This window comes from Paroedura picta, chromosome 13, assembly GCF_049243985.1.
Source record: "Paroedura picta isolate Pp20150507F chromosome 13, Ppicta_v3.0, whole genome shotgun sequence".
In the NCBI taxonomy this organism is placed as follows: domain Eukaryota; kingdom Metazoa; phylum Chordata; class Lepidosauria; order Squamata; family Gekkonidae; genus Paroedura; species Paroedura picta.
The window spans coordinates 27,719,785-27,745,434 of NC_135381.1; the positions used below are offsets into that span (position 1 = coordinate 27,719,785).

Below are 25,650 nucleotides of genomic sequence, written 5' to 3' on the forward strand. Positions count from 1 at the left end.
TTTTGTAATCTGAATCCACTACAGACTTCTGTAGCAGTTGGATACCAAATGAAGTAAATGATCAGTCCCTCTGGAATTAGCCTGCTGCAGTAGGTATTTGGGGATTGATTTGAGGCTAAGACGCACAATATTGCATCAAAGTGATTTTTTTAACTGAAATAATCCTCTGCTTGTATATTAGGTCCCCAGTCTAGCAGGCACCTGACATTGCTGATTTTCTTGTTTTTCTTGTTTTTTCTTGTATTTTCTTGTTTCCTGTATGGCATAAAATTCTTGTTTAACTGTTTGTTTATTATTTAAGGTATATTGATATTGATGATCTGGCATATGGTACACCATGCAGTAGCAATAAAAATAATAATAATGCAACTGAGAGTAAAATCACCTGGTGTGTAAACAAGGAGTAGACAACATCTGGTCCACCATAAACCGTTCTCTAGTTCAAAGACAGCTTGTAAAAATTAGTAGAATTCCAGTTTTTGCTTTTAATGAAAACATAATTTGGCCTTTGGTCCCTGAAGAATCTGAGGGGAAAGATCATGCCGTGAATACTAGGATCTCCAATCTCTGTAGGAAAGAAATGGAAAAGAGGGGGGCAGGGCTTTGTTGCCAGTCTGTCTGTCTTTCTCTGTAGCAGGCAATCTCAGAGTCTGGCTGTCTGCATGTGATACTCTTGTTGACAAGCTGGTAAAATACAGTATGGATCCTATTAATGTTAGGTGGATCAATAACTGGTTGATAGATTGTCCCCAAAAGGTGCTTGTTAATGGTTTGTCATCCTCTTGGAGAGGAGTGACAAGTGGAGTGCCTCAGGGATGTGTCCTGGGTCCTGTGTTGTTCATTTATAAATGATTTGGGTGAAGGAATATAGGCAGCGCTTGTTAAATTTGCAGATTATACTAAACTGGAAGGGGTAACAAACACAACAGAAGACGGAATGAGGATGCAGGATGATCTTGACTGGCTGGAAAACTGGGATAAAATGAATTCCAGTAGTGACAAATGTAAAGTTCTGCATTTAGGTAGGAATTTAGGATCTTATGATGAGGGCTGGGGTTATCACATTCTTATTCCTCAAACACCTCTAAATCTCAATACCTTTTCAAGAGGGTTCCCCATTCCTTGCAGCTCAGCCCTGTGCATTAAGTCTAGGGAAGGCTGTGGGATACAACTGTCCCTGGAGACTTCCTGGTAGAGCCACCAAATGGCAGTGGGCTTGGCACCCAAGTCACTGAAAGTCAGTACTTGGGATCTCTAATGCACACTGGGATTGTGCCGCTACAGCCAGTCCAGACCCAGCATCATAGCTACATCAGGGTGGCTGTATCAACCTGCTTCGGTCCAGTCCCCTGATTCATAGTCATAGGCCATAGACCCATGGCCCTCTTGGCAATCATTCACGTACCACCCTGCATCCACTCCTGGCTCCTTCCAACTTGGGGTGCTGACCACAACAGTGGAAGTGTAGCAGGGTGACTTGGCCCCAACAGCACAATGCTGGATATGGGGCTTCTTCTTGTCTCCTTTGCTGTGGGCTTTGGTATCTGAGTCTCTTTCCATAGATGTGTTGGTCAAACAGGGGTGCTTGGAACTTGTTAATGGAGTTTCAACTAACTGTGAGGATTTCCAACTGCCCCAAAAGCAAGCTCTTGACATGAAGCATAAGATTTATTGAGCAAGAAAGTACTCTCATCAAAACATTGTTGCTATTGAAGCCAAAGATACAGGTCTTCACATATATCCCAAACCCTGCTCCCCCCACATGGGAATCCAGTAAAAATGGGAAAACATCAAATAGCCATAACTCTCAGATAAGAAATTCTGCTCCAGGGGAAAGGGGGAGAAGAAGAGAAGAAGGGCCGTTGAGGGGTAAGAAAGAGGGAATGGATGGAGTGCAGGAAGGTACATCAGGGTCCATAAACAAAGTGAAAGGAGACAGGCTGTTCCAGCTTCTACAGAGCTGATACTCTATATAATGGCAGAAACAACAGGGTTCTGACAACATGATTGCTGTCTTTAAGTATTTGAAAAGTTATAGGAGAGTAGGGAATGGTTCCTGTTGGCAGCAGAGGATAAGATTCACGGTAATGGATTTAAATAATGTATACAATGGTGTCAGCTAGACATCAGGAAAAACATTTTCACAGAGTAATTCAGCAGTGGAATCAACTGCCTAAGGAGGTGGTGAGCTACCCCTCACTGGTGGTCTTCAAGCAATGTCTGGAGAGAGACTTATCCTGGATGCTTAAGGCTGATCCTGCATTGAGCATAGGTTTGGACTAAATGGCCTGTATGGCCCCTTCCAACTCTATGGTTCTATGAAATTTGTTCTCATACCCCACAGCAATGATCTGAAAAAAATGCAAGTTGGAACTAAGTAATAGCCAAGTTTCTCTGTCCCTCCACAGCCTGTCTGCCATCAGTAGCTCAGTGGGGATGTGATGTCATTCTCTAAAGCAGGGGTAGTCAAACTGCAGCCCTCCAGATGTCCATGGACTACAATTCCCACTGGCAAGGGCTCATGGGAATTGTAGTCCATGGACATCTGGAGGGCCACAGTTTGACTACCCCTGCTCTAAAGCTTTTATTTCCTCTAGTGATACTACTTATAAGATCGAGATCTGTCAAGACAAGTAAAACTCAGGGCCTCACCTGGAGGCTGGCAACCTCACATATCCCCATGACATAATCAGCTAAATCATCTCCCAGCCTCACTTGCCCAGGCTGTCAGAGCCACAGTCAAATTCCAGTTGGGCTAAAATTCAACCCCCCTGATCTGTGACATATTGACTGAACTACCTTCCTTGGTTGAAGACATTAATCTCTGTGCTGCTTTCATTAAAAAAAAAGTTGGCTGGTTGTCCTCCTTTTAAGACATTGGGAATTAATGAGATGTGCTCACTGGCTGACACAGGGAAGTTATGCTTGAACAGAATGGGAAATTAGGTCCAGTTGCAGAAAGTTTCATTTGGACATCGGCACGATGTGGCCTGGTCAGTGCAGAATCATGCCACCTCTCTGGAATTCGGTGCCATATTAGCCCTTGTCATAAAGACATTCTTCATTGCATGCCTTAAATGCAAAATCCTGGGAAAATGTTTAATTTGTTTTGGAATAGGCCAGGAAAATAGGAATTAAAAGACTGACAGGTTCCTTCTTGTCTTTCACCTCTAATCCTCCATAATCCGTAAATCCCCATTTTATTTTAATTTTTCTGCAAAATTCCTACAGATTGCCCAGGTTGGATACAAGGACAATCTCCTCACAATTGTTCGATGATGGATATCATTCTGAAATGCTGAACTCTGCATGTTTTTACAATAGAAGTGGTATGATTTCTGGACAAAGGGAGGCAGAGAGTACCAGACTCCCTGTACCAGTACCAGACTCCCTGCAAAGCCATGTGGCTTCTCTGTTTTTATTTTAAAGAGCTCTGGCTGCAGGTTGCCTCATAGGTGAGGGATGTCCTTCATCGTTTCACAAACAAAAACAGGGACATGAACACTGTCTAAGCTTCCTTCCATGTTAGTAGACATTAGTGATGTGTTTACTCTGCCTCCTTTATGTACTGTCAAACCATGCCTGATGTTACCAAATGGAGTGGGGAATGGCTTGTGAGAGGTTGGTAGCATGCTGAAAGGATCAAATGCCTATGTATACCAGGTAACTGAACCCTTTAGAACTCCAGGCAGACAACAAATAGTAATAAAATAATGAACAATCTTTATTATAATAAAATAAGTAGACAAACATATATTAAGCACACTAACAGACTATCGTACAGGCAATTATTGAGGAAAAAGAGTTGCTGGGAATCAGGGGAGATATTTACCAGTTCTGGAGTGTGGCTAGGCAGAGAGACGACACAGCCAGCCATCAGCATGAAGGGTGATCTGAATGGATCCCGGATCAGAAGCACATTTTGGCTTGGCAAAGGAAGGGTTTTGTACCCTTCTGAGAGGAGGGAGTCGTGCTTGGCACATGATGGGAGCAAGATGAGAGCATGATGGAATTTTCCAGGAGTTAGACATTGGGAAATGGCTGGGTAAGGAAATGGGTGATAATAGGCTTAAAGAAGGGAAACCATTATATCTCAAAAGGTGTCTGGTGATTTCTGTACACTAGATATTTGGGGTTGGGGGAAAAGATTTCCTCTGGCAGATTGGCTTAGGATGAGTCAGAGGTCTGTAGACAAAAGATATCACTGAGAAGCCTCTAGGCAAACTTGACTCTGCTGGCCACTTGATCAGCAATACAGTGTTTTAGGAACAGCTAATCACTAGATCAATTTAATGCCTGGAAATAAAGTCATAAGTCATTTTACTGCTCACTTTAATTCTACTGAATGAAGTGGAGCCTCTTGCTGAGGTCTTAATCCACAGCAAAAATGTATTTTCTGATGGCTCACCTGACTGGTTGTCCATATATGAATGTCTAGCTGCTGTATACAGAGTCAGATCTATCTAGAATAACTCGGTGATTTTATTTCTAGCACAAGAAATGGTAGAGTTCTTTTGGCTGGATTCCTGACTTAATGATCTGTTTAGCCTCTCCATAATTACTCATTTTGCACTCTGCACCAATCCAAGGGCATTTTCGATCTGTTCTTCATCCTTCCCAGGTGGTGGGAAGGAGATTTGAGCCTCAGCATGAATTAAGCCTTTAGGTGGTATCTGTTAGCATGTCTTTCCTCAGCATCCTGAAACCAAGATCTGTGAACCCAAGCTGTCAGGGCAGGCATTGAACTGGGAACCTTCTGTGTGCAAAGCTTCCATTCTTCTGGTGAGCTATACTGCCTTGCCTATGAATTATTGGCCAATATTACAATCGCCAGCCAAGTTATCATATCTCAAAAAGAACATTATTAAACTACCACCATCTAGTTTTTAGAATAGATTTGTTGGCTTACTCACGGGTTCTGTTCAAAGATACAACTTCCACTTAGTACAAAAATGGGAAACGTGCCAGTTTTATTAGCCATAGTGAATAGAACACAGATCTTCCTCTGAACTGAGATGGGGTATCCCAAAGTCTCCTAAACTAAGGCAGAAGCTAGAATACACAGTTTGAGAGCTTTCTGTTCAAATTTGGCAGGTTGCAGACTAAACTACCAATTTCATGCATGAGTTTCCTTCAAACTTCTGCATAATTTTCAGCTTTTCATGCAAGACTAGAATAAAGATGGCATAGTGGCTCAAATGCTACATAAATTTCAGCTTTGTGAGCAGAGCTCAGGAATGCAAAAAACAACAACAAATACTTGATAAGGAAGATAGCACAGCTTTTTTTTTTAAAATGTATTTTGGTTTGCATTTGACATACTGCGTATGCTTAGAGAATAAGTTATACTTTGTCACCAAAGCTTCCTAAGCAAACTATTGAAATCCATGATGTCCCATCTTTGAGCAAAGTTTGTCTCCTTTTATTAATTTTTACAATTATTCACTTCTGAAAGCATCGCTGGTTCCATCAGAGCTGCCAGCCCACCACTGCTAACCGGGGGTTGGTTTAGGAGGGTAAGGGTATGTTTGGAGGTGGTGTTCTGACACCATGATGTAACTTAGAAAGTAGACCAGCTTTCCTGTGGGTGCAATGTAAGGTGACCAGATTTCAGCATTGTTAAAGCGGGACACCATTGACGGGGGGGGGGGGGGGGTCTTGAAATTTGGTCTATATGGAGCAACAGAAAGATTCAGAACGCATAGAACGCAAAAATAGTATTGTAATATATATGTTTTAATTTCAACACAAGTACAATTTGCCAGGTGCCCCCAGATGTCCCTCCAAAAGTGGGACAATCTGGTCACCTTAGTGCAATGCTTTACAATTCTCTCAAATCTCTATGGCTTTTCAAATTCTAGAGCAGGGGTCCCCAAGCTTTTGATACATTGGGGCCTCATTAGTGCACCCAGTGCCTAGAGAGGGCCACATCTTAAATCAAAATGTAATGAAATTATTAACATGCTTATTTAGAGAAAAAGTTATTAACATGCTTATTTAGAGAAAAAGTAATCATTCAATTCAACCATGCCAAAGAAGAGAAGAGACCCCTGTCCCCCCCCACAATCCACTACAGTTCTGAGAAGCACTGGGTTATATAGGGACAATTGTTTAAATATGGATTATGAATCTGGCCTACCAGATGGTAGAGTTGCAATCCTGAGTACATTGAATAATATGAGATTTATTTCTTAATATAGTCCCTTGAATTTTAAATATACACCCGCTAATACATTTTAATTATATATATATATTTATTTATATTTATATACCGCCTTCCCCGAATGGGGCCTTCCAAAAAAGAGCAAGTAGACAGGAAGAGTGAATGCGGGCAGCCTTCCACCTGGAACAGAGGGTATGCCATTAAGTTGGCTTCAGATTATAGGCAGTGTGCACACACACATCACTGCTTGCCAGAGCCTCAATCATGAGAAGTAAAATGGCAGCCAAAGGGAGGGGAACTTGGCTGGAGGAAGATGTGAAAAGGGGAATGCCATAAACTTCCCTGCTAAGAGAAGGCCACTCACCGGCTCCTGCAGTCACAAATGTATAAAAAGACTCCTGGCTGGAGTGAGGAAGGGAGGAGAGGCAGAAGCAAGCAAGGCCAGAAGTCAGAGCAACCACCTCTTGTCGTGGAAGGAAGAATGCTTTTGCTTGCAGCAGCAATTTAACCAGTAACTTCAGAAGCCACTTGCTTTGATGGGTGGAACCTCTAGAAATGTTCAGTCTGCTAAACCGTATCCTTTTTTTTTTTTTTTTTTGCAAAAAACCAGGCCCTTTACTGTCCTATTCCTTCCTTCCTTCCTTCCTTCCTTCCTTCCTTTCCTTCCTTTCCTTCCTTCCTTCCTTTCTTTCTTTCTTTCTTTCTTTCTTTCTTTCTTTCTTTCTTTCTTTCTTTCTTTCTTTCTTTCTTTCTTTCTTTCTTTCTTTCTTTCTTTCTTGCAAAAGCAGACCTGTCATCTCCTGAACCCATTCACACAGCATCCTTACCTTCCTTATATACAGACATAGTTTTAATATGATAATCCATAGAGAGGGCGAGTTGAAAAGCTGAGTGCTGTGGGTGCCTGAGCTTTGCTGGCTAGCAATGCACCTAGAATGGCCAAAATGCTATTATGGAGGATAAGAACAGAAGGAACCTTGCAGACCAAAACAAACATTGTTGCTATTATCTTTTTTGCAAGGAAGGGACAGGATGAACAGCAGTAGATGGTGCCTCTTGAGGCAGGAAGAACAGTATGGGTCTGAGGCACACAAGCAGGTTGGAGGACTGCACAGAAAGAGGCGGGCATCATGTTGGGGACCTCTGAACTCAAGCATTGTGCTAGGGCAGTGACTTCACCAATAGCATCAAAATGTTGCTTACCTCCCCATCTCCCCCCCACACACACACACACACACACACTTTCTCTGTCAAGTGGCAGCAAGCAATTAGGCTGCTGCATGAGACCCACATCAGTGGTAGAGGGTTGAGAATTTTTTTGTTTTGAGGACTGACTCCTTTTTTTCACTGCAGAACTCTTCATATGGGCACTGCCTTGTTTTAACGGCTTCTGGGCATTTTTGCAGCAATAAGACTCAATCTGCTTTCACGCAGTAGTTGCTGCACTGTCCTCTAATGGAACCCTGAGGCACAAGGCACAAAGTATGGTTTATTGTTTGGTTATTCCATTTTGCCTGGATCATCCAGATTTCTGTGTTATTTCTTTGCAATGGCTAAGTGCAGAAAGGTGTCAGCTAACAGGTTTTCTACTCCCCCACACATGATCAATTGGACTGAAAATGTTTCATTTTAGCTATCTGGCCTTTACATTTCTAAATCTCCTGCAGTTTGCCTTTTCCACATAGCATGCAGAGTTCTATTCGGGTATGATAGTTTCAGTAAGTAACTTGGGGGGGTGGGGGCATACATTTATTCGACACCTGTGTTGGTTTTGTATCCATATAGTGCTCATGCCTTCTGCCTAGAGAATCTTGATAATTACAGGGTTTCTTTTGCTTTTGAGAAGAGTCTGTCCTGTTTTGGAAACTGGATTACAAAAAAATGGGTTAGCCGTGGTAAAGAAAAGCTGAGGCAGGGGAAATCATGTTAGATAACTCGTTAGGTCTCAATCGAATTCAGTAGACTCTACTGAAAAGTCCATTGTTCTTGTGTACCAAATAAAGAGGGAGGATTGGAGGTGCAGAAAGTCCAGAGTTCTTTCAAGGAGTGTGTGTACACATAAACCCCATTCAGACAACAATTTATTGATTTAACTTCTTTTGCTTCATTTATACTCTGCCTTTCTCCACAGAGCAGTGGAGAAAAAACTGACAATGGCTTTGTGATTAACCGGTTTATTCAAAGCTTCAAGTCAAAACAGGTTCCTAGGTAATCACCTTGTTTTTGTATTTTCTTCTTCAGTGACACAACGTAAGTGTTTTCTATGTTAACAAAAATTAAAGTTACCATCTTGTATACAATACATTGATATAAGGAAGAAAATACGAAAACAATACATTGATATGAGGAAGAAAATACGAAAACCATATATTGATATGAGGGAGAAAATACGAAAACAAAGTGATTGCCTAGTAGGAACCAGTTTTGACTCTGTGCTTTGAAAAAAACACATAGCCATCATCAGTTTCTTCTCTTCCGAATTTTGGACTGAGGGCTCATTGTTTACTGCATTTCTCCTCAGCAGCTGACAGTGTTTTCCATTCCTCCATTTTATCCTCCCAACAACCTTGTGGGGAAGTTTAAGCTGAGAGTGTGTGAGTGGCTCAAGGTCACTCAGCGATCTTCCATGGCAGAGTGGAGATTCAAACCTGGCTCTCTCAGATCCTAATCTAGCATTCTATCTGCTGCACCTCAAAGCTGTGTGAACATGCCTATGATGCACAAGCCTACACATTTGAACAAAGTCATGAAATGCGCTCCTATCCCTGGTTTTTCTGTAGTTAATTTTAACATGACAAGAGCCTCATATCCAGTGGTACTTGTGTAAATTATGTGCCCATCTTTGCATGTTGCATGCACTTGTGCAGTGGAGCACAAGTTGGTTCTTTTCCTCATGCGTTCATTATTCACAGATATGTCCTCTGAACCAGGTTACAATTCTTCCTCATCCCCAGAAGGAACATGGTTGGAACTGGACAGGTACAATCATCTCTGAGCTTCCACTGAACCTCACAGAGGGTGCTATATTAAGAGCTTATATTTTTAAGTCCCACTCTCTCCTGCAGAGCTAGCTGCAGAGTAGCCAGTTGTAAGCCCTGGGGTCTTAGATGGAAAAGCATCACCTCTCCCGCCTAGATGATACCTAGAAAATTCTAGCTTCCTCCTACTACAGGGATTTACAGCAGAATGAAGAAACCATAGGCATATTCTAAACTATGCCCTGACTTCTGCAGCACTGTCAGAAAGACAAATCCATGGCACTGTTAAATTCTCTCCAGCAGAAAGGCTAAAATTAAAATGATTAGTGTCCTCTTTTTTTTTTTTACTTTGAAATAAATATTAAACTTAAGTGAATAAAAGTAGAAAGCATTTCTAATGAGCAGTAATTATTTAAGGAGATGAGCCTGTGGAGGCCAGCATTCCTTTAGAGAATATTATATCGCTGTTTGCTCTGTTGTAACTTATCGAAATTGCTTATTTAACAACCCACTTATGCATTTCCCATTCTATCCACAATGAATTTGAAATGGAGATAGAGTGCATTAAAGCTGGCTTTCTCTTTCTACATGACAGAGAAGAAGGGGAGTGGGAACAACTCTGCATTTTTTAGTTGGAAAGAAAGCCTATGAAGTTAATGAGAGTGCATACACTCCAACATTTGAGAGATGGAAATAGATACATGCTTGTAACTAGAGCTCCTGATTCCAGGTTGAAAAATTCTTAGAGATTTGGGAGTAGAGCGAAGAAGAAGAAGAAGAAGAAGAAGAAGAAGAAGAAGAAGAAGAAGAAGAAGAAGAAGAAGAAGAAGAAGAAGAAGAAGAAGAAGAAGAAGAAGAAGATCTCTCTTCTTTCTCTGCATTTTCTTGCTAACAGAAGGATAAGAGGCTGATTCTATGAAGGTTCAAGGGGGTGCCAGGTTACAGTGTATGAGTGATAGGGATGTGAGTGTCCTGCATAGTGCAGGGGGTTGGACTAGATCAGGGGTAGTCAACCTGTGGTCTTCCAGATGTTCATGGACTACAATTCCCATGATGCTGGCAGGGGCTCGTGGGAATTGTAATCCATGAACATCTTGAGGATCACAGGTTGACTACCCCTAGACTAGATAACCCCAGAGGTCCCTTCCAACTCTATTATCCTATGATTCTATGTGACTCTGAATGCACCCATTTCTGCCATGTGAATCTAAGAACCCTATTCTTGATTTGCCTACCAAAGAAAGGGCAGGCTCTGTCTCTGGCTTGTGCTTTAATGTTCAGGAACACTCATCAGAGGGCATGAACTAAAGTCTGTAGTTCTAGCTCACACTGAACACTGCAGAAGTGGGACGGACTCCTGAAAAATGTAAACACTATTCAGTCCCACTAGCTGCTGTTTTTAAAATGGCATCCAAAAGACCCCAATGGGAAGACAGAATTGGAAAAAGATGGTTGTTCAAGTATATGTATGATTTCTCAGGCCAAAGACTAACGTTTATCCTGTTCCCGGAACTGTGTCATAAATGTGATATCTTTAGAACTCACTGCCTTTCCTAGCAATTTTTTTTTTTTTTTTGCATTCTAAATTTAAAGTCCATTTTCTTGCAGGCAGTTCTTCCAATCATCATAAGAACTGGCTTCCTAAGTAAGCCAGATGCATTCCCTGCAGCAATCACTCTCTTCTATTTTTATATTATAAAACAAGTGTCTGAGGAGACCCTGTTCTTTTAATTCTGTATATCTGTGCCACACATGCTGCCAAATTCACTACAGGGGTTGAAGAGGTTTAGGAGATAGAGTGCGTTGATTTTTAAAACTCAGTTTGGGTTCTTCTCTGCTTGCTAAATTGGGGGGGGGGAATGGAGGGAGGAGTGTTGGCTTATCTTGAGTCTGAAACAAAAACATATTTGTGGGGTTATCTGAAAAAGATAAGGAGGCGGGACTGTTGACAAAGAAATGGTTTGGATTTTTTGTAATGTTAATACCACAATTTAGCATGGAAATTTGACAGTAATTCCTTGTTGTTATTGTTGTTATGTGCGAAGTCGTGTCCGACCCATCGCGACCCCATGGACAATGATCCTCCAGGCCTTCCTGTCCTCTAAATTCCTGTAATTCCTTAAATGTGGTAAAAAAAATATGAGAAATTATAACAAATCCCTGCAGTCATTTCCCTGTGTGTTTACAGCGAGTGACATTAGGAAATGGCTGAGAGTTGGATATGAAGACTACTCCACTTTATTGCTCCATGGTTGACTAAAATCTCAAAGTATGCAGTGATGAATTATCCCTGTCTTCTTTATTCCTGGCATGAAAATGCATTATACTTCTACTATGGATTAGCAACAAACTACTGAGGGCTAGAAAGGGGGGGATGGTGAACATACTATTATTATTATTATTATTATTATTATTATTATTATTATTATTATTATTATTATTATTTAGATTTATAGACCACCACTCTTGGCCCAGCTGGCTCATGGCGGTTTACATAAAATATAAAAACATATAAAAACTTCCAAATACAGTCAGTTGCGGCACAGTCAAAAGCCTAACTCCCCTGCAGACTGCTGGCTCTGCTGCTCTCAGCTGTCATTACTCCAGTCGATGACCCCAAGCGATGGTAACCTAGAACCCTACATGTTTATCTCCTTCTGGCATGTGTAATTGTGGCCATGGATTTAATAGCTTTGTCAGGCTCATGGGTGGAGAAAAAACAAATGTGCTATTCTATCTGTTTTTATATCTTATTTTTGGCTGCTGATGGTGCGCCTAACATTTCCCCGTGTTTGTCAAAATCATGTTTTGCTTTTGTCATGTAATACTGGTGCTATGTTTGTGTCATGCTACATCATGTTGTACTTTCATCATGTCGTACTTGGGAGGTACATTTGTGATGCTACATGCCAAGACTTTTTACATTGTGTATTCCTGCTCTGGGATTCGATTGTTGTCAGTGATCATTCCTGTGGCATCACCTTTGCATACATTCCATCCGGGCTATATGAGGCCTTTTAGTCTTCAGCCTCATTTCTTGATCTTTTTGTTATAGACTACAGTATGTATGAATGTAGCTAGCCCTGGCCCTCAAGCTTCCTGCTTCCCTACTATGATATACCTGGGAACAGTCATCTTCAGGACTTTAAATCTCATCAGGCACCTTCACACATGGACTGTCATGGTGCTCAAACCATTTGTCACAGAGAAGGACCAGGGGTAAAGGTTAGATAAAAGAGTAGTTTAATTAGACTCTTTAGTCTTAATAAGGTTTCTGTGATGTCAAGTCCTTTCAATAAAGATTTTTATTCTCATAAATGAAGCCGGGGAGGGGGGGTTAATCAGATCATCACAAATTGCTTCCTTTACTAATAATCCTTGAGTCACCACAGTTCACATAATCATGTCTGTCTCTAGTGATGGAGGTTTGAATGGCAAGAATCATGTGGCCCCCAGTGGAGATGCCAAGGACCTGAACAAGGAGGTGATGATCCAGATGGAAGGGAACTTGTGGACTCCCGGGACACAACTGGTGACCTCCACACTGACAATGAGCACCCCATCTTGGAAAGGAGGAGTTTCTTTGTGGCAGAGATCTGATATGAATCCAAGGATGATGGTCTGTTGAAAGAACTATGACCATTATGCATTCCCTATGTATGACAAGTACGGGACTTGGGATGACATGGTGGGTCGTGCCCCTAGTGCCTCTTAGCACAAGACAATGCATTGCTGGTGGGAAGTGGAGGAGCTCAAGGATATTATGTGAAATCTGGCCCAATCCCTACTGCCACATCAAGGGGCTCAGTTGCATCTGCAGACCCAACTCCCTCAGCCCCCTCTGGTAATCTCAGGCTTTCCTCAGGTCACGAGGAATCTGTGGGATTTGATGGGTCAATGGAGAGGATGTTCTACTTCATCATGCAGGTGGCCTTGTTCATAGGGGAGTTTGGGGGCACCTTTGATTCAAACACGCTGAGTGTGTTATGTGGGCGTTTACCTAGAGGGGGATCCAGCCGAGTGGCTGGTGGATCCATATGTCATGGAGACCCTGAAGCAGCACAATTTTGACTTCTTCATGCAAGCCCTTTGGGACTGCTTTGAAGACCCAAGGAAGGTGACTTGGACCTGCAACCAGATTCAGCAGCTGAAGCAGAGGGTTTGATCAATGGCCTGCTATGTTGGGGAGTTATGCCGGCTGGCCAGCAAGATGAATGCATTGACTGATGCTGCCAAGGCCCACTTTTTTCACAATGGTCTCAACCCAGAGATCTTCAACTGAGCACTGCAGTATGATAACCCATAAACCTTGATGGGGTGGGTGCAACTGCAGGGGTGGTGGAAATTAAGAGCCAATAACAGAAGATGAAGATAGCTAAGCAACAACATTCCAGCAAGGGCAAACTATATGAAGTTTGCCCTTGCCAGGGGCTCATGTAGGTCAAAGAGGCAATGAGGGAACCCTGGGAAGGCTGCAGAGTAGGCCTTATGGAGGGCTAGCGGTTTGCGTTTGGGTTGCAGGACTGCGAAACTCTTCCTGGTGGGGTGTCCGAAGATGAGCAACACCCTCTGGCAGTGGCCAGCAGGGGCAGAGGGGACTTGGACAAAAAGGAATGCCATAACCCAAGGGCATGATTTTTCTCTCTCTTCCTAAGCCATGGCCACTTATACTGAAATAGCTTGAACAGGCTTTGAAGAACCTAAATATTCTTATTTGTGGAAGTAATGAATGTTCTAGGGATGATATTTGGGAATGCAATACCATGCATTTACAGCAAAGGTTGTAGCCTCTATCTCAGGCAATTATTTTTTCATGGATCTCATGCAATAAGATATATAATTACTAGAAATGGTTGGTTTTCAAATGCCAGTGGCGATTATGCCTATAAAATCACTTCTGGATAGCAAGACTCAACTCTGCAGTCATGAATGTGTAGAACTATGTTTGTGTATGCCAGAGGCTTGAGTTCAGACATTCCATCCATCTGTCTTGAAGCAGGAAAAAGAATGACCAAAGCAGCAACTGGCAAAACTGGATATATATAAAAAACATGAGCTGTACTACTGAGCTATGGACCTTCTCAAAGGAACTGTGAATTGTGGCAGTATCAATAGTAATCAGAGTACTTGTTATTTCGATTTCCCCCTTCCCTTCCATTCTCCTTCAGTTTTGCACTATGGGGTCATTGCGAAGACAATGTAATGGGTCCTTCAATTCTATAGCCTTCTGGTTTGAACTGCAACACTTTCTTATTGATCAACTAGTATCAAAGCCCATTTTAAAAATGGGCTTTGAAAGGGGTGGCAGGCAGGAGGGTGTGAGACAGTGGGTGTGGCTTCCTTTGGCCCGCAAAGTGAGCTAAAAGGAGTGGGAAGCTCCCCCCTGGCGGCGACAGGGCTTTGCAGCCTGCAGGGAGGTTGCAAACTCCCCCTCCCCCTCCTCACTCCATCCCAGCCAGAGCGTACCTGCGGGCCACAAAGCCCTGTCGCTGCCTCTCTCTTCGTGGGCGACAATGGAGGCTGCAGCAAGCAAGTAGGGAGGGTGGGAGCCGGAGGGGGAGGGCCAATCAGGGTGGACCTGGATGGACAGGGCCCTGGACAGTCTCCTCCCAGGAGGCTGTATCCCAAATATATAAGGGAGAGAAATAGTGTTAAGGATATGTTAAAATCAACAATTGTCCTTCAACAATTGTCCCTCTTTGTAACAGCTTTGCCCTTTTTTTGTTTTAGTTTGTTCACAGTTCTCCAGAGGAGTCTATGCCATCTTTGGATTCTATGACCAGATGTCGATGAATACTCTGACATCATTTTGTGGGGCGCTGCATACATCATTCATCACTCCCAGTTTCCCGACTGATGCTGATGTGCAGTTTGTCATTCAAATGCGGCCTGCTCTAAAAGAAGCCATCTTGAGCCTCCTGATGTATTACAACTGGGAGAAATTTGTGTTTCTCTATGACACAGAAAGAGGTGAGAAGAATCATTCCCCTTTCTACCCTATGCTGTTCTTTGTATTCCTCAGTTCAGTGTTTTGGTTTCATTTTTGGATGATCTGCCTATTATTTATGAATTTATTTCTTAAACCTATATTCCACCCTGTCTCAAGTGACTCAGTTTGGGCTCAACCAGTGGCAGTTCCAAAACCAAATCTGTCACTTGAAGCAGTTGCTACCTGGCTCTTCCAGTTGTCATAAATGGTTGGGGTCTGTAACAAAAGAGCCTGGAAACAGAACATGGGGAACTTCACCCATGATTCTTTGTTTCCTCCCAAAAGTGAATGTCTGGAAAAACTACTTTAACATAAAAGCAAATGCCCTTTCACATGCTTGTTGAGTAAAAATGGTAAGATAACTATGTCGACAGCATTCAGTTTTCCTATCTACAGAAATGGCATTCATGGTTATCAATGAATTTAGCTATTACATACTAATCCACTGAGTGCATGTATGGGATTGGATCCAGAAGAAAATGCACAGAAGGAGCTGGAAGTACAAATCTTTCCATCACTTCCTCTTTGTCTGGCAACCTGGTGTTTGCTTGTTCTAAAAACTCTCTATAAGGATCAGGAGACCCCCCCCCTCCAAAAAAGTCCCACAATAATATCAGGTGATGCACCAATGAGGAATCACTTACTGCTTCCTCCCACACTGATGCAAAGCACCATCAAAATAGAGAGAGTATAGGGAGGAGGTGAGTTAACCTCATTTTTTTTCTGTGACCTTGACAACTCAAAGGACATCACACAATCAGCCCTGGTTGCTTAATCAACTTGCTGTGAGCCTGTTTAGAGGTTCTCAAAATTAGGTGCTCTGTGGTAAATGCAGGCTGGAAGGGTTTCAACTGTCTAGTGGATTTAAAGAAAATAAAACTGACTTAGAGCTTTTCTATTTTTAGTTGAGGAAGATAACTTAGTCTGTGGTTTTTTTATTGACCTTTGCTGAATCTTTGAATTCACATTCTGCCTCTAGATACATTTTTGTCTGACTTTGCTTTCTGGTAGGCTGCAACATCCCATGATGACCTGAATATGAGAAGCCCAGTTCCAATCAGAGTTTCTGTTTTGCTACATTGCATTGTCCACCTATTCCGCCACTGCTTTGTCCACATCTTTTTTCCAGGTGGAAAACTAAATAGAAGTGCATTAATTAACTTTTGAACTGAGAACAATCAACAAGGAGATTAAAGGCCCAATTTGGATACGTGTGCATAACTGCATCCTTAGCATTCACTAGGGGTGTGCATTCCCATCTATATTGCAATGCATATCCAAAGGGACATTCTGCTCCATACCTTGTAGTCTAGAGCAAGGGTGGGCAAACTGTGGCCCTCCAGATGCCCATAGACCACAATTCCCATGATCTCCTGCCAGCATTAACTGGCAGTGGCTCATGGGAATTGTAGTCCATGAACATCTGGAGGGCCACAGTTTACCCACCCCTGCTCTAGAGAAAGGGCTGAAATGGATGCTTTGTGACCAGATGAGTATTGCACATTGGCAGTGTTGGAACCTGATATTTGATAATGACCTCTAGCCCAAATTGTATGCCCAAGAAGTATTATGGCTCCAGAACCTGCTAGATGCTGTCTAGATGCTCACTTCCTGATAGATTTCCTGAGGAAATACGGGTACTTACATTCTGAATATGACAGGCAAGCTCTGAAAATTCTGATAAAAAGTCTAAAGAGGCCTTGCTATGGCTCTTTGAAGAGTCCATTCAAGGGGGCAGAGAGTACCCCCTTGTAGTGACTCACCTACAGCATGGTAATGCATATTTCTGAACCAGACTAGTTCTCCTTTATGTAATCTGCAACTGTGTTTCAGCACAGCAACACTAAAAAGTGGCATGTGGAATTTGCTGCCAGAGGACAGAGGATGGCTGCAGGCAGCTTTTAAACTCAATTAGACAGTTCCAAGGAGGATAGGTCTATCTGTGGCTGCTAGCCAATAAATTGTGACTAAAAGGAACCTCCACATCCAGAGGCAAGTATATGTCTGAGTCCCAGTGCCAGGAGGCAACGTCAGGAGAGGCCTTGCCCTCTATAACTCAGAGCAACTGGTTGGCCACTGCATGAGACAGCTTGCTGGACTAGATGGACCACTAGTCTGCTCTAACAGAACTCTTCTTATGTTCATAAGTTCTGCTTATGGACAAGAAGAATCCATTGCAATTTCAATCAATACAGGTGTGTTGCCTGTTAAACATTTCATTTATGCTGCATGTTAATTTACTGCCCACCCTCTACCTAGATGTATTAGTTGAAGAAATTACGTTTTAGTGTAGCTGAAGAAGCAGCTCATACCTTGAGTAAAACTTTGTTGTTCTTAAAGGTCCCACTGGACTTAAAACTTTATTCTACTTTCAAGCAATATCTGTCTTCCCTGGTAGCTCTCCAGGGTCCTGCAGGACCTAATGCTGCTGTCTGCTTTTGTTCCCATTGCCAGATAATACTTACTAAAGGACAGTTATATGTAACTTAGCATGCTGTAGGGATGAAGATGAACTGAAGAATACAAAGACACTTGAGCACAATAAAGTATTCACATCTAAACATGAAAACAGACATTGTAGGATTTTCTTTGAAAAATCGGAGCATCAGTATGCTTCTAATGCAGCCTTTCTTAACTTCTTTACTGTTGAGAAACCCTTGAAACATTTTTCAGGCTTCAAGAATCCCTAGAAGTGTTACAATCATGCAGAATACAGTTGGGAAGCATAGCTGTGCACATGCCCACCCGGGGCCCCTCCCTTACCCTCCTCTAGGCCCATCTTTGGCCATTTTGGGAGGGGGGAAGAGGTTGACATGACCATAAATTGTCATTTCATCTGATACATGTTTAAAAATAAAGGTTTTCTGAGTCTGATTCATATTTAACAAATGTAAAAAAAAAACTCCCACCCATTCGAGAAACCCTTCCAAGGCTGTCAAAAAACTCCAGGGTTTCATGAAACCATGGTAGAGAAAGCCTGTTCTAATGCTATGTAAAGGTTCACACTGTTTCTTGTTTTTATTTTACTGGCTTGGTAAGAGACAGCTTGGTGTTGTGGTTAGGAGTATGGACTTCTCATATGGCGAGCTGGATTTGATTCCACACTCCTCCACATGCAACCAGCTGGGTGACTTTGGGCTTGCCACAACCCTGATAAAGCTTTTCTGACCAAGCAGTAATATCAGTGCTCTCTCAGCCTCACCTACATATAGTGTCTGTTATGGGTAGAGGAAAGGGAAGGCGAATGTAAGCTACTTTGAGAGTCCTTCAGATAGAGAAAAGCGGCATATAAGAACCAACTCCTCCTCCTCCTCCTCCTCCTCCTCCTTCTTCTTCCTCTTCTTCTTCTGCTTCAACTATCCTTTCTTGGAAGTGGGTTTCATTTAAAATGACTAATTCTTTCATCATTTCAGGGCAGAGTGAAATAAAGTTCAAAGGCCTCATTTTTACTTGGAAGTTCAGAGGAAAGCTAGATTTGTAGAATACGTGGATTGCCTTTTGAGAAATTCCCTCATCTCAGGAATTGTAATTATATTTGACAGCACCTGAAACATTTGGCAGTCTCAACAACCTGCCTAATCTATTACGAAAGGTCTTCAAATAAGTGAGCTTCTCATGAGTCTTCTCTGTAATGGTAGTGATTGAATGATTGTTTACACCATATGGTAAAATAGATGACTGCCTGTATCAGTATCAAGATCCTATTGAAAATGGAAAGTGGGAAAAGATCTTAGAACTGTCATAGGTTTTTAAAATGTGCTATAGATCTTTGTTGTTTTAGGGCATAAGTTCTACGGGGAGAGAGTTCGGAGCATTTTTACTGTCTGTCCTTGAAATATATTATTATTTAAATATATCAGCTTCCTCATTCTCTCTAAATGTTATTAGTTTAGCCTCACTTGATTGCCATTAGAACTGGACAATTGGTGAGACATTGCTAGATGCCTGCCTTGTTGATTGGGAAATTGTTGTTCCATTTTCTTTTTTATGCAATAGTTGCTTGGAGCCAAAAGAGACAACAGTATTAAATTCTACATTTATCCTACAAATGAAAGGCTTTTATTTTGTGAATGTTAGCCTCTAATCCTTTTGTGAGTGGTTGCTTAGTTTTGGTACACAGTAAAACACTGTGTAAATTCATGAAATTAGAGCCAGTGTTGCAAATTAGTCGGAGTGCTGGACGGAAATCTGGGAGATCCAGGCTTACATTCCTGCTTTTGGTGAAAATGACTGAGTGGCCTTGGTTTAATTACTCTTTCTCAGTGAAACCTACCTTGCAGAGTAGCTATGAGGATCAAATCCAGGAGGCAACCGAAGGGAAGGATAAAAGATACTAAAGAAATAAGCAAGTAAACTAATTTGTGTAAAAGCCTAAAACTGAATCACTTTTGGAATAACCAAGCAACCAAAGTCAGAAGCTCCTTGGATTTTATAATGGCACAGCCCCCAAATATAGAAAACATAATTCTGCCCAAGGTGTAGAGGGAAGGTTGCATGGTATGGCCTGATCTTGTCAGATCTTGGAAGCTAAGAAGTATCAGTCCTGGTTAGTCCTTGGGTGAAAGACCTCTAGGGAAAATTAGAGGAAGGCAATTTCAAACCACTTCTGCTTGGTGTAGTGGTTAGGAGTACGGACCTCTAATCTGGCGAGCCGGGTTGATTCTACGCTCCCCCACATGCAACCAGCTGTGTGACCTTGGGCTCGCCACAGCACTGATAAAGCTGTTCTGACCAAAGAATTCCTCACAATTTATTTTAATTGGGATTACGTGACTGTTAGTAATATATAATGTAATTTTGACTTCAACTCTCTGGTCCCAGGACAAGATAGCTTCCAGCTCAGCTTCTACTTGAAGGAATGTTTCACACTGGTATGGAGACAGATGGGGCCAGCAGCAAATGGTGGGGTGGGAGCCGTTGATCACTGGCATTGACAGTTTTATTTCTCATATGTCTTTGTGAACTACAACTGAATTCGAGGGGTCTGATTGGCTGGTTTAGCAAAGAATTATCATATGGCTGTATTTGGATGCTGTGACACAGTTTACTAATGTAACAGGATTAACTTTTGCTTATATATTCCTACTGTCATGATGGTCAGTTCATAGTCTGAGGAAGAGTGCTTGCACTTGAAAGCTCACGCCTTGAATAAATCTATGTTGGTCTTAAAGGTGCTATTGGACTCTGATTTTATTGTGCTACTTCAGACCAACATGGCTACTCATTTGAATCTATCCTTATGGAGGGGGGAATCAGAGTCTAAAGGCACCTGAAATTCCAACTTGTAGCAAAGGGCAAGCTGAGGCATTGTCATATGATGTCATATTTCGTCTTCCAGATAGTCCGGGAAGGTTGGTTCCATGCTTAAACAGGCAGCTCCAATCCCCTTCTCTCACCCCCTACCCTTGCATTCTTGGTCTCTCTGCATCCCTTGGTTTACAACCGGATGGCACATAGGCCATTCCCCCCCACTGGGAACTTCACCTTATCAATCCGTATCTTTGGTTCCCAGGAGAGTGACAAATGGCCAACTGTGAGCAACTCAGCATCCAGGGAAAGAGACTAGGTGTCTTCTAGGTTTGCTCCTAAATATCAAAGGCCTCTCTGGTGTGAACCACTATTACCACCTGAATATCCAGACCTATATAAGGCTGGTTAGATCATGATTCTTTCTCTCTGGCCATTGCTTCCTGTTCCGTTCTTTGAGATTTCTGTCATGTCTTGTGGATCCTTTCAGTAAAGACTGAATTCCTTCATGTTCTATGGAATCATGTTGGACTTTCATCTAAGGAGGGATTGCTCCCATGCATCAGAATCCTAGGTTTGTGACAGGCATGTCCTGGTTTCCAGGAGGGAGTCTGTCCTCGCAGTGTGTCTTGTTGGGGTGTTTCAGGGTGTTCCTGTGTCTGGCTTTCTCCCAAGCCTAGACTGTTGGAGTGTACTATTGGTTATGGAGTACAGTGTGCCAGCATGTGAGGCAGGGGTGCTGCCATACAAAGAATCCTGTTCTTAACTTGGGAAAGCTCCACTGGATGGCTTTGCCCAGACATAATACTGGGTAAGAATTACAGATGTTTTACCACCATCATCACCTCAGATGAGAACATCCACTTTTCCCTGAGTTAGGCTGATACAGCTATGATAGTACTGACATATAGGTTGAATTGTCTCAGAATATTGTGGCAGCCATTGACATACTGAGGGATGGAACAATTGGACAAGAGAGTGTGATCCCTGAGGGTGAGAGGGAAGGAGTGGATCATTCCTTCTAAAGCAGATGTCCCCAACCCCCAGTCCATGGACAGGTACTGGTCCATGGATTAGTCGGTACTGGGTCGCAGCTCCTATTCGTCCTCCTCCCCAGCTGCTGCCTCAGGGGCTGCCCTGCCACTCTGCCACCTGCTCACCTTTGGTGCTCTCTGGCGGCCGCCATGGCTGGGGCTCCCCCTTGACATGGCACTGTGCAGCTGCTGCTGGCAGCACCCCCCAGTGGGCGGTGGGAAGTCAGGGACACCAGCAGAAAAGCAAATGGAGCAGGGGCTCAGGCGGCGGCGACATCCCTCGGCAAAAGACTACCACCACCTCCCTGGGCCTCAGTAAAATTGTCAAGCGTTGACTGGTCCCCAGTGATAAAAAGGTTGGGAACCCCTTTTCTAAAGGATCATTCCTTTAAAACCTTCTTTGTTCCATTGTTATACACAGTGGCAAGCTACATATCTATAGCTGAGCATGGGATTCAGTTGTTGTTCCCAATAAATTGTGGTTGATTGGGTAAAGAAACAATAGAAGATAAAATCAGTTCAGAAACTGGCCTCTGACTTTCAAATATTTGAGCAGCTCTGTCTGAATGCCACTGAGTGTTCTGCTCTCCTTGAGATGCTTTATTTGGCAGCTTTACACTTAAGGTGGCAGGAAAGGAATTGTCTTCAGAGTCTCCCTGTGATTGCCATTTGTAACCACTATAAAATAATCTGACGTCTCCATGAAACTTTCTCGGTTCTCCTGTTCTTCTTCCATTAAAGAATAACAGAATGAACATTTTTGGAGCTGCTTCTTTCATATATCAAGGTGAAGGAGAACAGATAAAACTGCAGGTGCTTCATTCAGCATTGTCAAAAATAAGACTTACTACTGTAAAGAAGGAGCAGGCTGATTAATCCCACCATTCCTTCCATTGGTTTTGTACAATAACCTGTACAAAATGGTGGGATCTGAAATGTGCATATGACATTGACAGTGGCAAGAGTCCCAATTAACTTTAGTACAGCTACTTAGGTACTTAAATTTAGGGAAAGTATTTAGCATTTTGTCAGATGTTGAATATTTTGACCCTAATTTCAATATTTGAGAATTTCACTTCCTAATGCCTTGCTGAATTATACCTATAAGGTCTATCATTCTCTTGTTAAAAGTGACCAACCAGAAGAAGAAGAGCTTAAATCACCTGAGAGCCAGTTTTGTGTAGTGGTTAGGAGTGCGGACTTCTAATATGGCATGCCGGGCTCGATTCTGCACTCCTCCACATGCAGCCAGCTGGGTGACCTTGGGCTCGCCACAGCACTGATAAAACTGTTCTGACCGAGCGGTGATATCAGGGCTCTCTCAGTCTCACCCACCACACAGGGTGTCTGTTGTGGAGAGGAAAGGGAAGGCGGCTGTAAGCCACTTTGAGCCTCCTTCGGGTACAGAAAAGCAGAATACAAGAACCAACTCTTCTTCTTCCCTTTCCCTCCCCACAACAGGCAACTTATAAGGTAGGTGGGACTGAGATTCTCAGAGATCTGTGACTGACCCAAGGTCACGCAGCAGGCTTTATGTGGAAGTGTAGGGGATCAGATCTGGTACTCCAGAGACCACTGGCTCTATACCATGCTGACACGATACCTAACCACTACACCACTCAGCCAGATGCATCTGGAACCTCATAAGCAGCCAAGAAGGGGAAAAGCTCTCAAATTGCTACCAGGCATCTGCCATTAAGAAACATATTGCTTCCATGCCTGGACAGGAATTGTGTCAGCAAGTAGCCACTAACAAACCTGTCCTCCTTTAGTTCATCTAAAAATCTTCCATGACAGAGCTCCATATGAATCCTTCATTTGATAGATACTATTTAATTTATCTAAGTCACCATCTCCCTTTTGCAGGCCCTGCCCGAACTCCCACAATTCCTCAGGGCCTGCAAAAGAGAGCTCTTCCACCAGGTATTTGCTTGAATCCAACTGACCCAACAACATCTGCCAGTCCCCCCCCTCAGACACTCCCTCCATGACCTGAAGCAACCTGATCCCCCCTGAGGGTTTGTCCAAGTTATCATTCTATTCAAAGCCACTGTTAGATTATTGTTGATATGTTATTCATGACTGTGTTACGTGTTTAGACTGTTCTATGTATTACTCCTGCAATGTTTTCTATGAACCTCCTGGAGTGTATGGGAGGGCAATAGAAAAATCGAATAAATAAATAAATAAATACATCTTCTGATGCTTTAAAAACACTTTCATATAATAGAATCAATTGCTTTCTCTCGCCTGTTTAATTATCCATGTCATGTTTTGGGGGAATGCATTCTCTTCATTGAGCATAATGATGATTCAGATGGGTTACAGAGAAAAAAATAGAATCACAAACATGACAAAGTTTGCTCACCCGGATTATTAAAATTCTCATTCTGGATTAATTTTAAAGTAATTTGTAGAATGTTTTCTTTCTATATATATTAGGATTTTGTTTAGCATTCCAATGAGATGTTGAGAATCTTGCTCAGTTATTTCCATGAAATGTAATTGCTTCAACAGTATCTTATTTTTAATGGTTTTGCAAGTACATGCTCTGGGAAATATGAAATCCTGTATTCTTATGGAAATCCTCAAGAATTAATTGTGCAGTTGTCGTACTCCAGGTCTACCCTTGGTTCCTCAGTCAGTCCCTGGCCCCTGCAGGCTGCACCACCACCCTGGTAGGGTTCATTTGGGAGAGGAGAGGGGGTTCTGAGCCACTCTTGATCTCTTGACTTATGCATAGGCTTAACAGATGCCCACTAATGGTGGATAAACTCCCAGTCATATGTCCGCCAGTGCTCATCTGATTGATGGGCAGAAGCAGGCCAGCAAAACAGGGGGAATAGTGATCTCCATCACAGTGCAATGACATTACTTCCAGCACATCCTGAAAGCATCGGGATGGCACTGGGGTGATGCTTCAGCACTTGCTGAAAAACTTTATGGAAACCAGAGAGTTTCAGGGCAAATGCTGGAGCATTGCTCCAGTGTGATGCTGGTACTTCCAGATCACACTGAAAGTTGCATCATCACAAGGCAACCACCATTCCTCTGCATCATGATTCAGCTAGGCACAACCAACCTGGAAGAGGCAGAAAGCTCTGGGGAAGAAGAACAGGCAGACAAAGGAGGGCTTTAGATAGCAATGTTCAGGTTCAGGGGTTAGAACCAGACAGTGTTCCACCAGCCACCTTGTCTCCCTCATTGCCAGAATCATTGGCAATGGAGCCAGGGAAGGGTCCATGATGAGATGTTGGAGAGAAGGTAGAGTGCACAGTTAGTAGCCCAGAGACACTTGGATTAGAAGGTCCAGAGGAAAGTGCATGCATTTGCAAGATGCATCCCAGCTGCAAGAGAAGCGGCTCTACAATAAATAATGGGAAAGACAGGTTGTGGAAGCAATGTGTCACATGACTTCTAATCTTGCCACCACTAATTTTACCTGACTTTTGTAACTGACTCCATATCTCACAGTCCTAACACCTCGAATTGAACAAAGTTTAAGTCCAGGGGTACCTTTAAGACTTATAAAGTTTGATTCAAGAATTTAAAAAATATGTAGTTGGGACTGTCTTTGTGTTAAAGTACACTTCTTCAGATATCTGGAAGTAATGCCATTGTGTAGATGAACATTCTAGAAATCTTTTGAAATTCCCCTGAGATATACATTTTTGTGTGCAAGCACACTTCTTCAGAACTCAGCCTTTGTCCAGTTGCTTCAAACCAACACTGCTACCCACCTGAATTGCACCTCAAACTGTTCGGCATGAATTGAGTCATACACTTTTATTCACTACTTAATGCAAAATCAAAGGTGACTTGCACATGTGAATCAGTCACCACTAGTGACACTTTTCTATTGCCTTACATCTAGGAATGCCAGTCCCCAGGTCGGATCTGAGGATCCCCTGGAATTATAGCTCATCTCCAGACTAAAGAGATCAGTTCCCCTGGAGAATATAGCTGCTTTGGAGAGTAGACTATACTCCATTGAGGTCTCTCCTGCCCACTTCCAGCTCTAGGTCTCCTAGAGCAGGGGTAGTCAACTTGTGGTCCTCCAGATGTCCATGGACTACAATTCCCATTCATGGGAATTGTAGTCCATGGACATCTGGAGGACCACAGGTTGACTACCCCTGTCTTAGAGCTCCTAGTCTCCAGGCATTTCCCAAACCCAGAGCTGGCAACCCTACTCACATCCCTTCAAATGCAGCTCTTCTCGATGGATTGGATTCACCC

General features: G+C 42.7%; 1 protein-coding gene across 10 annotated transcripts in view; it reads left to right on the top strand.

The window, feature by feature from the left end:
- GRIA3 (glutamate ionotropic receptor AMPA type subunit 3) overlaps nucleotides 1-25,650 on the top strand; it is a 224,019-nt gene that overhangs the window by 68,339 nt on the left and 130,030 nt on the right. For 9 of the 10 annotated variants that reach the window (XR_013226333.1, XR_013226334.1, XM_077308701.1 and 6 more), the window contains exon 3: nucleotides 14,872-15,111. Coding sequence is in view for 8 of the 10 variants with exons in the window: in XM_077308701.1 (XP_077164816.1) it covers nucleotides 14,872-15,111 (240 nt within the window). In the remaining 2 variants the exon portion in view is untranslated. Of the gene's footprint in view, nucleotides 1-12,631; nucleotides 12,761-14,871; nucleotides 15,112-25,650 lie in introns of those variants that run through there. The other variant, XM_077308703.1, reaches the window with a different exon arrangement.